The sequence below is a fragment of the Anabrus simplex genome, chromosome 2 (genome assembly GCF_040414725.1).
Source record: "Anabrus simplex isolate iqAnaSimp1 chromosome 2, ASM4041472v1, whole genome shotgun sequence".
Taxonomy (NCBI): Eukaryota; Metazoa; Arthropoda; class Insecta; order Orthoptera; family Tettigoniidae; genus Anabrus; species Anabrus simplex.
Genome location: NC_090266.1, coordinates 314,451,458 through 314,469,300, shown reverse-complemented (window position 1 = coordinate 314,469,300; position 17,843 = coordinate 314,451,458). Strand labels below are relative to the sequence as shown.

General features: G+C 38.5%; 1 protein-coding gene across 5 annotated transcripts in view; it reads right to left on the bottom strand.

Moving 5' to 3' along the window:
* The window catches only part of LOC136864086 (protein zyg-11 homolog B), a 417,362-nt gene that overhangs the window by 76,630 nt on the left and 322,889 nt on the right, over window positions 1-17,843 (bottom strand). For all 5 annotated transcript variants that reach the window (XM_067140642.2, XM_067140641.2, XM_067140640.2 and 2 more), the window contains 2 exons: window positions 14,265-14,451; window positions 5,462-5,591 (listed from right to left, as the gene is read on the bottom strand). In XM_067140642.2, coding sequence (XP_066996743.2) covers window positions 5,462-5,591; window positions 14,265-14,451 — 317 coding nt within the window. The remainder of the gene's footprint in view (window positions 1-5,461; window positions 5,592-14,264; window positions 14,452-17,843) is intronic.

The window sequence follows — 17,843 nt, the reverse complement described above, 5'->3', positions numbered from 1 at the left end:
CCTCATCTGTAGTTTCATTCTCTTCCTTGCATAACATGATAGGAAACTTTTCCAAGAAAAAACTAATGGAAGAAAACTGTGCATCTTCAATTTTATCTAACCTAGCAACTTGAGCATGTTTCACGTGTTGTAGCAGAAGTCTTACTTTTTAGGATGGGTTTGTCACATTTAGAAGAATAGGCTATTCTTTTAGGGGCATGTGTAGTAGCAGAATCAAGAATTCTCTTCTTCTGATACTCTTTGGATCCACTTTGTTCAACTCTAGGTACTCAAAGATGTCAAGCTTGTGGAAATGTTTTGGATACATAATATTACTTCCTCCTTGAAAAAAGAAGGATGCTGATTCCACTGGTCCAGTAGTCTATCCAAATGTCTGCCTAAAGATAACCACCTAGAACATACATGCTTCAGAATTTTATTTGCCTCTTTATAGTGCAAGTTCTGAAATTTCTAAAGACATGTCAAAAACACTCTTCTCTAAGAAATAAAATATATCAAGGATCTCATCCACTTTAAGTGGTAATCTTCCAGCACCTTTTTCAGCTGCTAGATTAATCAGATGACAAATGCAACCTATGATTGCAATACCTGGTTGAACTTCCTTCAGAACTGCTGAAACCCCATTTTTGTGTCCTATCATAACCGGAGTATTGTCGGAGCAGAAAACCACACAGTGTTCCATTAGTATGTTATGAGAATTCAGCTGTGATAACATCAGGTTACCTATATTTTGCCCTGTCGAGTCTCTGTCTAACGCTGGTATGGATAGCACAGTGCTCATTACTTTTTCTGGCAGAATATCATAGAATGTAACAATAATAAAATACAACTTGGCATTCGTATAACTGCTTCCATCCGTTGCCAAAGAAAATGGTCCACTTTGAAGGCATGTAACTTCAGATGCATTTTTTTACCATTTTATTTACAATGTATGTCGTTTCCGTGCGACCACAGCTGTATTTCTTTGCAACTTCTGATGTGGGAAACATCATCTTAAAGAAAGCACCAGCATGATCAGCTGCACTCAAGAGCACATCGAGTTCCACCAAAGGAAGTAAACAGACATTCAGCCCTAATTACATCACTGTCAACGTTTCCAGACTTGGCAAAAAAAGGTGTTGATTTTCTTGTTATCTTCCTTCGATTTAACGTAACTTACGTGTTTGTCTGGTCCTGCGATGTAGGGGGCAATGCATCTGCCTGTCACCCGGCGGCCCTGGGTTCGATTCCCGGCCAGGTCAAGGGTTTTTAAATGTAAATGATTAATATCCCTGGCCTGGGAACTGGGTGTTTGTGTCGTCCTTAACGTTCCTTTCCTCACATTCAACACACTACACTTTCGCAATTCCACTTACATGCAGGTTCCTATCATATGGTGAAAGTAGTGGCAAAAGATCCACAGATGTTGACGCCGTGAACAAAATATATAAAAATTAAATAAAAACTTACGTGTTTACCGCACTTCACATGATTGCTTAAATTGTTTCTTCCACAATGGACAATATTAATATCACACCCACATACTGTGCAAAAGGCAATTTTTCTCCCATTCTTGATTTTAGTATGCACGGAAAATAAACAGAATATGATTCTTTAAATGTCTGGAAGTACTGTTTCTTGTTGGATTTATTCATGATAATCTACAATAGGAATAGGCTATAGCGTATGAAAATGTCTGAGAACAAAGGTCTCGATATCTACTGAAATATCGAAAGGAACCTAGATCGCTGAACGTCATGTAAACACTCAAGGCAGTCAAACAGTTCATTAAAACATGTTAAGGCACACAGTCTTAAACCATTAAATGAAAATGATGCCAACCTCATGAACAAAGAATATGCACATGATAAAAACATATATTTACACACACGTGGAACAAAATTAATTCTTCTTCTTTATAATTTAATGCGCTTTGCTAATAGCAGTATACCCAGTCACTGGAACGAATGTAATTAGTCCAACAAATACAGGAAACTGCGAAGCACAAATTTATAACACAAAAACTCGAACACTTCATTAAAATATGTCATAACCTTAAAAGGACAAAAGATTCAAGGAACGCCACTTCGTGAACAAAGAACATCATTCGAGTTGTTAAAGAATATAGGTTAAATCACAACAAGCGAACAGAGCGGAACAAAGAATTTGCAGAGCAGAGCCTGTCGATACCTAAGATTCATTTAAAGATAAAAATTTCATAATGTTCCGTATTGAACTGTATCACAATTAAATTGAAACAAGAAATAAAGTGGTTTAATCTATTCAATACAAGGAAAATAAGAAATGTGGTGTTACATTCTTATTTTATTAAAAGCAGTACCGGTTTCAACCACCAATCCGGTACCGCTTTTAATCAAATAAGAATGTAACACGATATTTCTTATTTTCCATGTACTGAATAGGTTGAACCACTTTATTTCTTGTTTTAACCTAAGATTCACACGGAAGAATTGTTATCCCGGCTTTAACGACACAAATATCACACGGTTAAAAATAACAATCACATCAAATTATGAGTTATCGACTATCGTGGACTTGCCTTCGACCAAGACCGAGCTGCTTCGACCTATGCAAACAATCGATTGTACGGAAGTGGAGCGATTATCAAACGTTAACATTTCAAATTTTTGTCCGCGAAGTCGTAAAACGACACCGTCCATCCATAAAACCGTAAAATGCTGCAATTTCCGTAAATTTTACGGATAAACCGTAAAAGTTGTCAGGTATGAGTACCATATAAACCAACAGTGTGTAGAGCTACAGCACTGTTCTGCAAGGTACAGATCTAAATGAATTCTTTTTAGTTATGAGTCAGGGTCTCTCTATGGAAGTCAGAGGGATAAACCTGCATTCATCATGTATAAAATGAAAACCAACAACTTGAATATCCAGCCTGGCAAAGCTCTAGAAGCAGAAATACGTAATATTAGGTGCTACACGCAGCTTTTGAAATGCATTTTCAAATTGATCATAGCATCTGCTGATCAACTCTAATTTGTTGGGTCAGGTTATAGGGTTACTGCTTTCTGTTGTTTCCCAACCAAATAGATGATTATGATGCTTGTTGTTTAAAGGGGCCTAACATCTAGGTCATTCGCCCCTAATGGTACAAAATGTAACGACAATTTAAAAGTAAAAAATTCATCCACTGACCAGAATTCAAAACATGATGATGATGATGATGATGATGATGAATGAATGGATTAATATCAATTTAAAATAATTAGCGGATCCAACTCACAGTAAGTTACTGAAAGTTTTAAAAAATCCTAAATCAATCCACTGACTAGAATTCAAAAAGACGACGAACAATGAGTATGAACTTAAAACAATCAGTGGATCCGACCTGCAATCCGACCAGAAACTATCGTAAAACTATTGTATTACTGACCAAAGGACTCCTTCCAAAGCACAATCTTGAATCTATTATGCTTGTTGTCTAAAGGGGTCCAAAATCCAGGTCAACGGCCCCTCATAATTGCTAGTAAAGTAGAACCATGGTATTTCTCATGTTGCGGTACTACTCAAAAGTAGTGTAGACTCACGGTGTTCCACACATTATGGTACTAATCACAAGTATTGTACGTCGCACAGGTAACGCAGACCTAGGGTGTTTTTCACACAATGGCGCTACTCAGAGGCAACCCAAACCCATGGTGTTCCTCACATAGGTGTACTAATCACAGGCGCCGGTATTCCCGTGGTGTTCCTCACATAATGAGTACTAATCACAGGCAACACAGACCCAAGGTCTCTCTCATATAGTGGTACTGATCACAGGCAACATCCAGACCCGTGGTGTGTCTCACATAAGGGTACAATCTTAGGCAACGTAAGCCCGTGATGTTCTGCATATAGTGGTACTAATCACAGGTACTGTAAACCCACAGTGAACCCACTCTCTGCTGCTACTAATCACAAATCTGTTGTGTACCTAACATAGTGGTACTACTTGCCATTAAAGGTGATTCATGGTGTTCCCAGCGTGATGATACTAATCACAAGTAGTTTCATGGTTCTAATTCAGTCATCTCTTAGTCGCCTCTTACGACAGGCAGGGGATACCGCGGGTGTATTTTTCATCTGTGTCCCCCACCTACAGGGGATAGAGAGAGAGAGAGAGAGAGAGAGAGAGAGAGAGAGAGAAAAGAAAAAAGATGTGATACGTCACTCCGAAAAATGAAGTAACAGACAATGAAAGACAAGGGCCACGAAGGGCGTGAAAACGAAAGACTCCCTAGGCCTCGAATGATCTAATACCACCGAGGTCAGAAAAGAACAAGAGTTGACCAAGGGAGGTCGGAAAGGATAGATGAAAGTGAGGAGCCTGGCACAAGTAAGTGGAAGCAATGCCCAGACTCAGCTAAGGCCCCCATTGTCACCAACCCACGCTCCCAAGTTGAGGGCCCAAGGCCCCTTTCAGTCGCCACTTACGACAGTTGGAGGATACCGTGGTGTATTCTTCATTTGCGTCCCCCACCCACAGGGTGTCAAACAAAATAGAATCTCCAGAGATTTATAATGTCTTTCGTAAGTTAAGTGTTTTGTCAACAGAAGTTTGAAGTTTACCTACACCATCAATGAAAGAATACTCTGAACTGAGGAGACTACATTTATGTTGAAATGTTTAACTGAACCATTGATATAGCAGCCCATTTGAGAAAGTATGATCAAAAATACTTATTGTGTAAGATGATAAAGAAGAGTTGTAAAGGAGTAATAAACTAGCTGCAAATTAAAAGCTCAGCTGAATGGTCCAGAGCATGAACAAGGTGACCAAAATGTTTACCAAATAAACCTATCCTGACATCACACATTGAATTATCGTTTAGCTTTTTATAGTTCTAAGTAATGTAGCTTCTTCTTTTATTAAAAAGTACATTCCCTCTTTACTTTCTGATCACCTATAGTAAACCTGAAACAGGCTATATTAATATCTCAAAATGCAAAGAATGGGAAGAAAAACAGTTTAAAGTCACAGATTTGCATGTAAGAGAAGGAACTGCTCCAGTATGCCAACTATTTAGTTATGCCACAGTTAGTAATTATTCCCCCCAAAATAGTGAAAATTTCCATCAACAAAATTCATCATCCATTCTTCCCTCACTAAGCTCGTGCCAGGTTGGGATGTTTATGGCACCTTTACATCTTCCTCTATCCAACCACCACTGTACCTCTGTAACTGTATTCCAATCCAGGTTTCTTCTAATTACAGTATTACTACTCTTGACCATTTTCAACCACCTTAGTCTGGGTCTCCCTCTTGCCCTCCCTCATATCTGTCTCTCCATCATATACTTCAGCATCCTCTAAACATGTCAGGATTTTACTGGCCAGGATTTTATTCTCCTATCTTATCAATGGTATAACAAAAGAGATAATTGAAAATTTGTGGATATTGATTGACAAATCATATAGCCAAGCACAGAGGGAAATTTGGAAACCATCTCAAGAAACTTACCAACTCTTTCAGCATTTGTTCTCGGGTAACACAAGCCACCGTCCAATTTTCAGCACCATCACTAGCCAAGTGAGCAATAATTCCTGCAGCAAAGTAGCTTACATCGAGATGATTTGAATGAAGGAGCTTCCTGAAAGAAAATTAACATTACTCAGCAAGTATTGAGGAAAGCAATGGCAAACTACCTCACTCCTCATCTTGCCTAGTATGCCTCATTTGGGCTCTGCCATTGGTTTTTGCAGTTTCCCTATAACTGCATAGTTTTTGGTGGTGCTATCTGAGGATCCAGCCAGTCTCTGGGCTGATGACCTAACAGACAGCAAGTATATAAACTAAATTAACTCTAAAATTGAGACCAATGACAACCACCACCACCACCACCACCACCACCACCACCACCACCACCACCACCACCGGAGTCAGTGACCTCGATGTTTGCCACTTAAAAGCAATAATCTGCAACATGATCATAAACAAGATGAGATGCCAATACAGATTTAAAATATAAAATGAACAATGGCATGTTTACCAATCGGAATATCACTATTGTTACCATAAGACCTATGTGTGTCGGTGCAACTTAAAACCAATTGTAAAAAAAAATAAAATATATATATATATATATATATATATCACTACAAGGTATAAATATTAAACTTATAGAGGTTGTGTAGGACATGATAAACTTTTCCTAATGCCTTTTTTGTGCTGGATACTGTTTTGCCATCAGATGACAATAAGTTTGTCAGTACTGTAGTTTGTTGAACCCCCCTTTTTCTTCTCTGATATTAATTCCTACGTTACAGATCGTTCCTGGCAAAAGTGTGATTGAACTAATTGAGCGTTTGTAACTCTAGGAAGAATTCAAATGTTGTTAGCAAGTTGGCCACCCAGATAGTGTATCGTTCTGCCACTAGATGGCACAAGTAGTTTTCAGTTGTAATAAGTGCTTTGTTTACCACTTCAGTTGGGTTGTTAGTGCCGTGTTAATCTGCTGGTTCCCCAGTGCAGTGATTATCACTGTGGAGAGATACGCATGGGTAGAGCAGACCGACATGGTTTATATGTATGGAGCAGCAAGTTTCAGTGGAAGATCAGAGCAGAGACAGTATCAACGAACATATCCCAACCGCCTTTTACCCCGTCATACGCCATTTGCTTCTGTGTATCAATGTTACGTGAAACAAGGTCTTATTAGAGAACTAGGACAGGAACAGACACAAACAGTACACTTGGAAGTGTTGGCGTGTTGACGTAATTGGAGCAAAATACATCCACCAGCACATGTACAAATGTGCAAATTCTGGGTACAAATCACATGAATGTATGGAATATTCTCCATGAACATTTGCTCTATTCATTTCATTTGCAGCACTTATAAGTCCTTTGCCCTGCAGGTTACCCATGAATACTATTTTCAGAATGGTTTTCTATATGAGCATCAAACACAGCCTGCATTCCCATTCTTACAGGTTTGTTAAAACAACTTGCGCGGCGTGTGGTGCCGAGCATAGGTTCGGCTGGTGTTACTAAAATCACAATCAAAGTCTAGGTGCCGCAGAAAATAATATCCATGTATGGGAATCATTCTGTTAGCATAACATTAAATACTGTTATTTTTCCAGGGTGGCTCAGCAGTAATTTTATCAGCTCAAATATCATAGTGTTTTATCAGTCTATCTCCAGATGACTGGCTTCAATTTTTAAGGTAGATATGAGCAGCAGAATGGAACTTTGACTGGCCTATTCAACATTCTGGGTTCAAATTGGGGTGAGGATGGGAAAAAATCTAAGAGGTTTTTGTTTATATATATAAAGAGGAGAAATCGGTGGAACCGGCCATAGGTACTGGCACAATTTAAGATGCAAGCTATAAATGAAATGAGTGTTGCAATCGGTAAAAGTTCGTCTTTCAATTTGTCACACTGAATGGGTTTAAGCTTGCGATCATAGATCATGAGACCTCTTTTTACAGAAATCCAAAGCAGAAAGGAAGCTTATGTATTCTAACCGCACAATATGATTCCTAATTTCTAAAATATCATAGGCTTTGTTAAAAATCAAACCCCATCCGCCTTAATAAGAAGGAAGCAAATAATAACAATAATAATAATAATAATAATAATAATAATAATAATAATAATAATAATAATAATAATATATTATTATTTAAGCAACCAAATATATTAAACTCTATCATAATTTCAAAGGGAGCAGGAAACATCTGTTATACTTCAATTCAAACATTAGCTTTTCAAGGCATATTTTGTCAACTTAATGCTAAAACTGAAAAAATTGCATTACCAATTTTGAAGAAAAACCTTAAATTATATTTTATTAATGTTATACTAATCATCAGAAAGCAAACTCACGTACTGGTTGCTCGGCTATAAAATGCATGGTGGAGAAGTTAGAAGTTCATCACAGTAAAAAATTAATCACCTTTATGGTATCAATGGAGCCACCCGCAGTGAGGAATCACCGTCTTCAACTGCAGAGCTGGAGCCGGAACTGGAACCGAGGGAGGTGAATATTTCTTCCTTTTCCTACTGCTTCTGCACGAGTTCCTTTGTGTGGTTCACTACAATGCCCAGTTTTCTGCAGTGACATCGTCTATCTGGTCAGTCTCTCTATTTCAGTGATGGAAAACTTCTTGCTGCTCTTGACTATGTAACCCTTTACTTGTGCACAAGTAAGTTCAATGGGGTTAAAATGACCATGGTAAGGAGGCAGCCTGATCACGTGATGGCCATTCCTTTTGGCTATCTCATCGAAGACATAAACTGGCTTCGGTTTGTAAGCTGTCACAAGTTCCATTAGCTCTGACTTTGTAGTACCAGGTTCAATGGTAATGTCTCTGTTCTGAGGCAAGACATTTCACCCAAGCCAACATGCTCAGCTTTTCTCATCTGCATTGTAGGGCCTCTGTCTACTATTACAGACCGGTATGGAGCATCATCCGTAACAATGGTGGAACTGAGGAGAATGTTGAGGGAATTTTCAAACTATGACATGCGGCAGCATTCACTTCCTCCTGATAGTCCCCTGCTGCCAGCAAGTTAAGACAATGACCCTAACCCCCATTCCTAACAGGGCTTTCATTGTGCCTTGTGGAGTTCTGTCTGACCACCCCCTGGTTAAAGGGTGGCGAGCATTTACAAATGTTTCATCAAGCCACACTATGCTTTTGTAATCTGAATTCCTAACAGCCCTGAAGTAGCGGCACAGCCAAGCCAAGATCTGAGTAATATTCAAAGTGAAATCGTAACTCATGGAGGGTGGTTCAAAGGGACGACTCACTACCATTAAATAAAATATCTTCTCTAAGACTGCTGTGTGGTTTTCATAGAGTTGTGTATTCCTTTCTCTTGTAATAGGCATATATATGCCATCGAATTGTTCCTTGCTGGAAATTATCCATACTGGTTATTCGTTTGGCATAGTGCTGTATTGGCCCTAAGCCTGTCATGTGATAGTCCACAAACATTCTCTCGCTCTATTTTCTCTTTCAGCCTCAAAATATTCCCGTAAGGCAAACACCATATCGCAGGCTTGACCACGAATAACTAAGCCAGGCCTCCCCTTTAAGTTTACCTTTTCTCGACGTGAATGAATTCTTGGCCAGCCTTGACATTTAGCAGCGCTTTGAACTGGTTGAAGCATACTGTAGTTCAATAATAACAAGGTGTTAAAATTACAATATACTATCTAATACAAAAAATTACACTACATTAAAATGCCAGCCTTGATAACGATACACTTATCAAAACGAACACAATAAATATTTTCTGAAACACACTATACAGATAATGATGCTTTCACTGTTATACAGGGTGTATCTAAATCATACAAAAAAAAAAAAAAAAAAGGGGGGGGGGGATACTCTCTGTGTTATGTAAAGGACAGTGGTGCAATTGGATTGGCGGAGGACATTTTTCACTTTGAGAAAATGAGGTAAATATTGATGAACTCTCTGTATTTGCTGTGCCAGAGCTTAAGCCGCCGCCCACCACAGTGCTTCAGTGAAAGGAAGGGACAAGAAGGTAGGGTGAGGTGGATGTTAAGATGGACGCAGGGATAACGCTCTGTGTGAATGCACATTTCCTCGTTAGACTCGCGCATCGTAAGTAATAAAGAAAGTTACTCAGACCAACAGATGAGAGGAGAAACGACTGGTATATTACTTGACTGACAAATGTGTCTTAATTACTGTGTGTGTGTATTACAGCTGCTTAATAAACAAACTGTGGATATTGCCTGGTGTGAAAAATGGGAAACTACGGAAAAACATCTTCAGGGCTGTCGACAGTGGGACTTTATCTTAATTAAAGCCACGGCCACTTCCTTCCCACTCCTAGCCCTTTCGTGTCTCATCGTCGCCATAAGACCTATCTGTGTTGGTGCGATGTAAAGCAACTTATTGAAAAAAAAAAAATCAAACTATCATATATTGCAGAAGTTATCTTTTCGGACCAGATATCCCTAGTATAAATTTTCTAGGGCTAACTGGTGTTCAGAAACTGTAACTACCATGAAGAATGTTTGTATTTTGAAGTTGGGTAACTTAATCAACTTTCAATTGTTTATTATTTTGGAGTTATGAACACTGCGATTAAATTGATCTGCCTAGGGTATGGCTTGATATCAAAATTGACATTACTTAATTTACTATAGAACCATCTGCCAGCCCCCTATAAAAGGTGCAAGTCTTTTGAAACAAGGGTCTTGCAGCAGTGTAATATCAAGTGTTCTACCTGGGTGAGGGGATCTCCTTCAGGAAATTGATGGAGCGGGGACTGGCATGAAAAGGCAGCAATAAACAAGGTATGCCACAACTTTAAATATGTGAACCTTGCTGTGTATGAAGATAGGGTAGGATTTTCTCACCTTAGATTATGGCTTAGCCTCTGTGTCATTTGGCATTATGCCCAATTTATTAGTTTACTGTTGAACTTAAAAACTTTTGAGTGCTTGGTGTTTCATCCTCCATTCTCATTTTGTTCTCAGCCTTTCAAGTATGACCTTCCTTTTTTTCTTCTTTCTTTTCTTGGCTGTGTAGTGTAGGCCTTATGTCTCTGATTACTTAGGGATCTTTCGATCCTTATTCGAGGGTACCACAGGTATTAAATTAATAACTTATTACAGTAGAGTGTATTTGCTGCTTCAAGTGTCTGTGGTGTCAGACAATTGTGATTAATGTAGTCTACTGGCCCACTAAAGGGCACTTTGTAAAATTAATTGTAAACTGAGCTCCAGGGTTCAAGATGCATTATGTAAATTATTCTAGAAGCTCCGGTTTCTTTTTCTGAAGTGTACTTCCCTGGATATGTAAGGCTAGCCTATCCTTTCTAAATGTAAATATAGGAGACAAAGGGGCCTGAAGTCTTCGACTCTTTTAAGATGGGAGTTCTCCCGAAATATTGGAAATTTCCTGAGTTTACGAGCTCCTCTTGTGTAAATATCAGAGCTTCTAAGCTCCTCAGGTGAAACTTTCCTTTGTTATATAGTAGTTGTTGAAAATAACAATCCATAGGAAAAGAAATGTTTTTCATTGATTTTGTTAGCAATTTATTAGCAACTCTGATTTATGCTTTCTCCGGCCATTCACCCCTCACGCTTCTTTCTCTCTCTGGACCACAGAAATACTTGGAAGAAGAAGAATAAGAAAAAGGTATACTCGTCTGTGGCCTGTAAAATGTATTGTTCATAATTTTTGGCCCTCCATACAAGAAAGTTTGAGCAGCCCTGTCCTAGACCAAAACACTGGTCCCACCACCTCGTTTTCATCTAACAATGGCTGCAGAATGTTGGTTTTCCTACATTTATTGCTGGACACGTTCATGTCCATCTACTCGATACAGATGAAAACGTAACTCACAGGAAGAGGCTACCTGTTGCCAATCAGCAGCGGTCCAGCTGACATACAGTCGAACAAATTGCAGTTGTTTTCGTCGATGCACCTGTGTTAGCATGGGTGAAATCACCCTCTGTCTACACTGGAGCCACAATTGCAAGAGGGTTTGTTGAACTGTTACAGAAGAAACAGTGTATGGATGTCCCCTGGTTCATTTGGACAGTGAGCTGTTCCACTGTAGCCTGTCTTAGTTCATGATCACCTTGCACATCAATGGCACATGGAGGTCTGCAGTTTCCACAAAGTTTATTCCAAATGGTGCATTTGTCCACTCACGATATACCTTTACCGCAGAGGCACATGAAGAGTTTAATAACGTCGTGGTTTCTGAGAGCAGCAAGTGCAATGTGTACAAGCAGCCTGTCGGTGGCACTATACTGTATAGCCACTTCACCAGCCCTCGTCAGGGGCTGTAAGTCATGGACTATGCGCAGATGGCACTTCTAGCAGGTGGTCATCATAATGTGATTCGACTATGTATATTCATTGTTACAGTCACAGGCTTAATCTCATACTATCATAACCTGTGAATTTTATTAAAGAAACCAGGCAGCTGTTTTCCTTAATGGGTTGTGTTGTTTGGGTCATCAGTCCAAGGACTGGTTTGATGCAGATCTCCATGCCACTCTATCCTGTGCTAAACTTCAATAGTTACATAACTACTACATCCAACATCAACGCAAATCTGTTTGTCATATTCATTCCTTGGTCTATCCCTGCCAGTTTTACCACCTACATTTCCCTCAAAAACTAACCGAGCACGACTTGGGTGTCTTAAGATGTGCCCTATCATTCTGTCTCTCCTTCTGATCAAATTTTAACAAAACATTCTCCTCTTACTAATTCAAATCAGTATCTCTTCATTTGTGATTCGGTTTACCCATCTCACCTTCAGCAATCTGTAACACAACATTTCAAAATCTTTTATTCTCTCTATTTCTGAGGTGTTCCTTGCCTTTTCTCCAATTCCACATCTTGAACAGACCCCTTAAAAGCCTTTACTGAAAAGAAAATACCAAGGGTGGCCCCTGCAAGTTAGAATTTTGCATCTAGGATTTCAAGTAGTTAATGGCTGTGCCATCACATAGAATTCTTTGCATCCATCAAGGAAAAACCAGGGGACTGGTCCAGTGAAGAAGTCAACATGTCCATGGGCTTTTTGTGCTTTCTTTCTAAAATTCAAATAATTATTTTTCCTGAGTTTGTTCAGTACATTTTTTGCATTTGCTGACTCTCTTTGATATTTTACAAAATAAGAATATGGACATATCCTTCTGTACAGGAAAGGTAAATAAATATGCTACAAAAGACCAGAGACACAAGATTTGAAGAAATGTGGACAAAAACTGGAAGTGATTATGAGATAGGAGGAGGAGAACCTAGACCTAAAAGGAGGTATTATAAAGTTGAAAGTGTATTCAAGAATGATTTCTTTTCACAATTTGCTTCACGTCGTACGTATTATGGTGACAATGGGATACGAAAGGGCTAGGAGTGGGAAGGAAGCGACCATGGCCTTAATTAAGGTATAGTCCCAACATTTGCCTGGTGTGAAAATGACAAACCACTGAAAACCATCTTTTGGACTGCCAATAGTGAGGTTCAAACCCACTACCTCCTGAATGGAAGTTAACAGCTACATGGCCCAAACCACACAGCAACTTGCTTGGTTCAAAAATCTTTTGTGAAGTTTGCAAAGCTACTGTGTGTCTAACTTGAGATTTGAATCTCAAAAGCGGTTGAAGTTTGTGGCTTTATTAGACTCTTAAATTTCTGATAATTATTAATTAGCGTAAAAAGTTTCCTGCTAGTATTTGTTTACTCGAAGAACCTTACAGTTCGTATTTTGATTTAATGGCCCTAAAGAATGAGCTGCAAGCATATATAGGTCTGAGGACTTTTCTAAAAAATCAGTGCAAGGCACTGCAAGTTGTAAGAAATTGAATGATTTCCATTCCTTGTGTACTGAAGTTTACAAGTGGGCTACACTAATTTTAAACCTTCCTTCTACTATTGCAAGAGCTGATAAAGTTTTCCAACAGTGAAGAAAAAAATTAATGTATCTTTGGACAATGCAAGGACAAATTTGCTTCAGGAACTTTGCTCTTTTATCAACAGAAACTAAGGTAAGTGCTTGTTTCCTTGACAAGGACCAAAAAGGAAGCATTTTTTGTCGAAGTCGTTACGAAGTTTCCCAATAAGGAAAGATGGCTGGAATTCATTTAGATAAAACAGGTAGGCCTACATTTAAATGAATAACTATGTTTTATTTACGTATTTAGATTGTTTATTTTTAAAATGTATTTTTTCTTTTTTTTTCTTCCAATTTTGTCAAAAAAATAACTAGGTAATGTTCAAAATGTACTGCTACATTTCTTCATATTAACTATCAAAAACAGTAATTTAAGACTAGTAGTAGCTCGCTGCTTGAACTCTGCATATGTCACTGATCCATTCTAATCTTCTTTCAAGCTCAAGTACAGAATGGCACACAGCAAAAAGTTTATTTTTCTTACCTACTAGACAAATAAGAACCTCATCATTTAAGAGATTATTACAGTACACAACTCTTGCCACATTTCTACAGTTATATCTAACACAATATTCAACCAGTAATATTAATGTTGCAAGTGATTTCTAAACTACAAAACAAACCTCTCTCCTCAACTGAATTTGTATTTTAATGTAAATGAGTTACTATTATATTTCATTCAACTGCGTACCAATTGTTCACTAAGTTATCAAAAATGGATCAAGAATACAAATAGAAGCTCTGAAAATATGGATCAAGAATAAAAATAGAAGCTCTGAAGTATAAATATCCGCAAATCTGTGAACATTTATCATGCTACCAGACAGAATATGATGTGGATAATACAAATTTCTTACCTAAGTATGTTGATAAATTCTGCAACCATCAGTCTATTACGAAGTTGTGCAACTTCTGCTATGTTATTGATTAGACCAAGCACCTTAGTTTCTACAGTATTTTCATCTTGAAAAGTTTCCAGCACTTCAAGAAATAAAGCCATACCTCCTTCTTCCAGAAATACGCTGCATGTAGTGGGTGATTCATCTGTATAAAAACAAAATTGAATGTTTAAAACAACTGTATGTGCTGTATACTGTACTACAAGAAAGCACCTCAGCTTTATAACTGATCACTTTTTTCACAATATCAGATTATTACATGTGTTCTTAAAACTCTTTTTCTGATTCATCAACAGTAACCCAGGATCTTTCCCTTTCATAGCAATTCAAATTTCCACAGCCGTTTGGCAGAGGCCTTTCTTTGGTTTGTGCAGCTGTGCCTGGTGATGTAATGAATGAAGCAATTACAAAAATTTTATACTGCATTTACAGACAGATTTATTTCTCTGCTGATCCTAGAATTTTTCCTAAAACAAGCATACTGTATTATTCAATTCAATGTCCAATTTTGAACAGCACATTGCAGATGAGCTTTCTCCTCGGAAAACAAATTAGCGTGACAGAGGACCAAATTTAGAAGTTGAGTCAGACACCTATAAGTGGAATTTCTTTTCATCAACGTATATATATGATACATTTTATATATATGATGATCAACAGAAAAAAATGAAAACTGATTACATGATAATGGCTGCACTGTAAATAACGCATAAAAAAGGACAATAAAAATATGAACTCCAGGAAAGTGTACAGAATGAAGTAACTTACTTTCTGCTACTAGTGTTGTGTATGGATATGATTATTTTTCAGTATATCCATAATTCCACCATCCCTTATTAGTAGACCTGTGAAATTCCAGAGACACCAATAACACAATTTTTTAATCTTTTTAGTTTTCTTCGACTATTAAACTCGTAACTGACCTATCTGATCCCAAAATTATGTTTTAAGAATTACAAAATACCATAACACAAAATCATGCAAAAATGCGATTTCTATGCAAATTCTGCATTTGACTTTGGAAAAATATATTTCGTTTTTTCACCCCAACTCACTCTGGCAGACATGTGGTAGTTTGTAAACACAGCGTGATTCTCAGCACCAGCCTGTTTTGGTGCATGTTCTTTGCGCTAAGAAACTTAGAATGTTCACAATAAAGCAGTTGTATCTGTAGATAGGAACTCATTAAAATATTTTGTCAGCTATAACTTTTGTTTGAATTGGTATTTAGCAGAATTTTTAATTAATTTAATTCTTATTAAACAAATTTTCCTCCCCTGCGAACCATGTGACCCTGCCGCAGTGGGGAGGCTTGCGAGTCCCAATAAAGCAGATAGCCGAGCTGCAGGTGCAACCATATCGGATGGGTATCTGTCGAGACACTAGACTAACGAATGATTCATCAAAAGGGTAGTCACAGCCTTTCGGAAATTGCAAGGGCGGCAGTCTAGATGATTGGCCGATATGGCCTTGTAATAATAATACTCAACATGGCTTAGCTGTGTTGATACTGCTACACGGCTGAAAGCAACGGGAAACTACAGCCGTAACTAACTCCCGAGGACATGCAGCTCTCTCTGGATGAATATGTACTGATGATGGCTTCCTCCGGGGTAAAACATTCCGGAGGTAAAATAGTCCCCCATTCGGATCTCCGGGTGGGAACTACACGAGAGGGGGCGATCATCAGGAAGATGGATACCGACATTCTACGAGTCGGAGTGTGGAATGTTAGAAGTTTGAATCGTTGCGGTAGGCTAGAGAATCTGAAAAGGGAGATGGATAGACTAAAGTTAGATGTAGTTGGTATAAGTGAAGTACGTTGGCAAGAAGAACAGGATTTCTGGTCAGGAGACTACAGAATTATCAACACAAAATCAAACAGGGGAAATGCGGGAGTTAGTTTAATAATGAATAAGAAAATAGGGCAGTGGGTTAGCTACTACAACCAGCATAGTGAAAGAATTATTGTTGTCAAGATAGACACAAACCAATGGCCACCACAACTGCGCAGGTCTATATGCCTACTACTTCAGCGGATGATGAGGAAATCGAAAGAATATACGAAGAGATAGAAGATTTAATACAATATGTAAAAGGTGACGAGAATCTAATTGTGATGGGAGACTGGAATGCAGTGGTAGGCCAAGGAAGAGAAGGTAATACCGTAGGAGAATTTGGATTGGGACAAAGGAGTGAAAGAGGAAGTCGCCTGGTTGAATTCTGCACTGATCATAATTTAGTCCTTGCTACTACTTGGTTCCAACACCACAAATGACGGCTGTCTCCACTACTTCGTTCAAACACCACAAATGATGGCTGTATATGTGGATGAGACCCGGAGACACTGGAAGGTATCAAATACACTTCATTATGATTAGGCAGAGATTCGGGAACCAGGTGTTGGATTGTAAAACTTTCCCAGGAGCAGATGTGGACTCTGACCACAACTTGTTGGTCATGAAATGCCATCTGAAGTTGAAGAAAGGAAGGAATGCAAGGAGATGGGATCTAGACAAGCTGAAAGAAAGGAGTGTGAGGGATCATTTCAAGGAACACGCTGCACAAGGACCAAATGAAAAGGCTGTAGGAAACACAATAGAGGAAGAATGGATAGTCATGAAAAATGAGGTCAGTAGGGCTGCTGAAGAAATGTTAGGAAAGAAGGAAAGATGAACTAAGAACCAGTGGATAACTCAGGAGATACTAGACTTGATTGATGAACGATGAAAATACAAGAATGCAAGAAATGAAGAGGGCAGAAAAGAACACAGGCGATTAAAAAATGTAGATAGAAAGTGCAAGATAGCTAAGGAAGAATGGCTGCCTACAGGAAAATCAAGGAAACCTTTGGAGAAAGGAAATCTAGGGGTATGAATATTATGAGCTCAGATGGAAAGCCACTTCTAGGGAAAGAAGACAAAGCAGATAGATGGCAGGAACATATCTAACAGTTGTATCAAAGTAAAGACTTAGATGATTTGGTTCTGGAACAAGAAGAGGCTATCGATGCTGATGAAATGGGAGACCCAATTTTGAGGTCAGAGTTTGACAGAGCTGTGAGAGACCTAAATAGGAACAAGGCACCTGGAATTGATGAAATACCCTCTGAATTACTGACTGCCTTAGGAGAAACTAGCATGGCAAGGTTATTCCATCTAGTGTGTAAGATGTATGAGACAGGAGAAGTGTCATCCGATTTTCAGAAGAATGTTGTTATACCTATTCCCAAGAAAGCCGGTGCTGACAAGTGTGAAAACTACCACACCATTAGTTTAGTATCTCATGCCTGCAAAATTTTAACACGTATTATTTACAGAAAAATGGAAGGATAAGTTGAAGCTGAGTTGGGAGAAGATCAATTTGGCTGCAGAAAAAATGTAGGAACACTTGAAGCAATCCTGACTTTACGTCTAATCTTACAGGATCGAAATAAGGACAAGCCCACGTACGTGGCATTCATGGATCTAGAAAAGGCATTTGATAATGTTGACTGGACCAAGCTATGTATTTGAGATTCTGAAGGTGATTGGGATA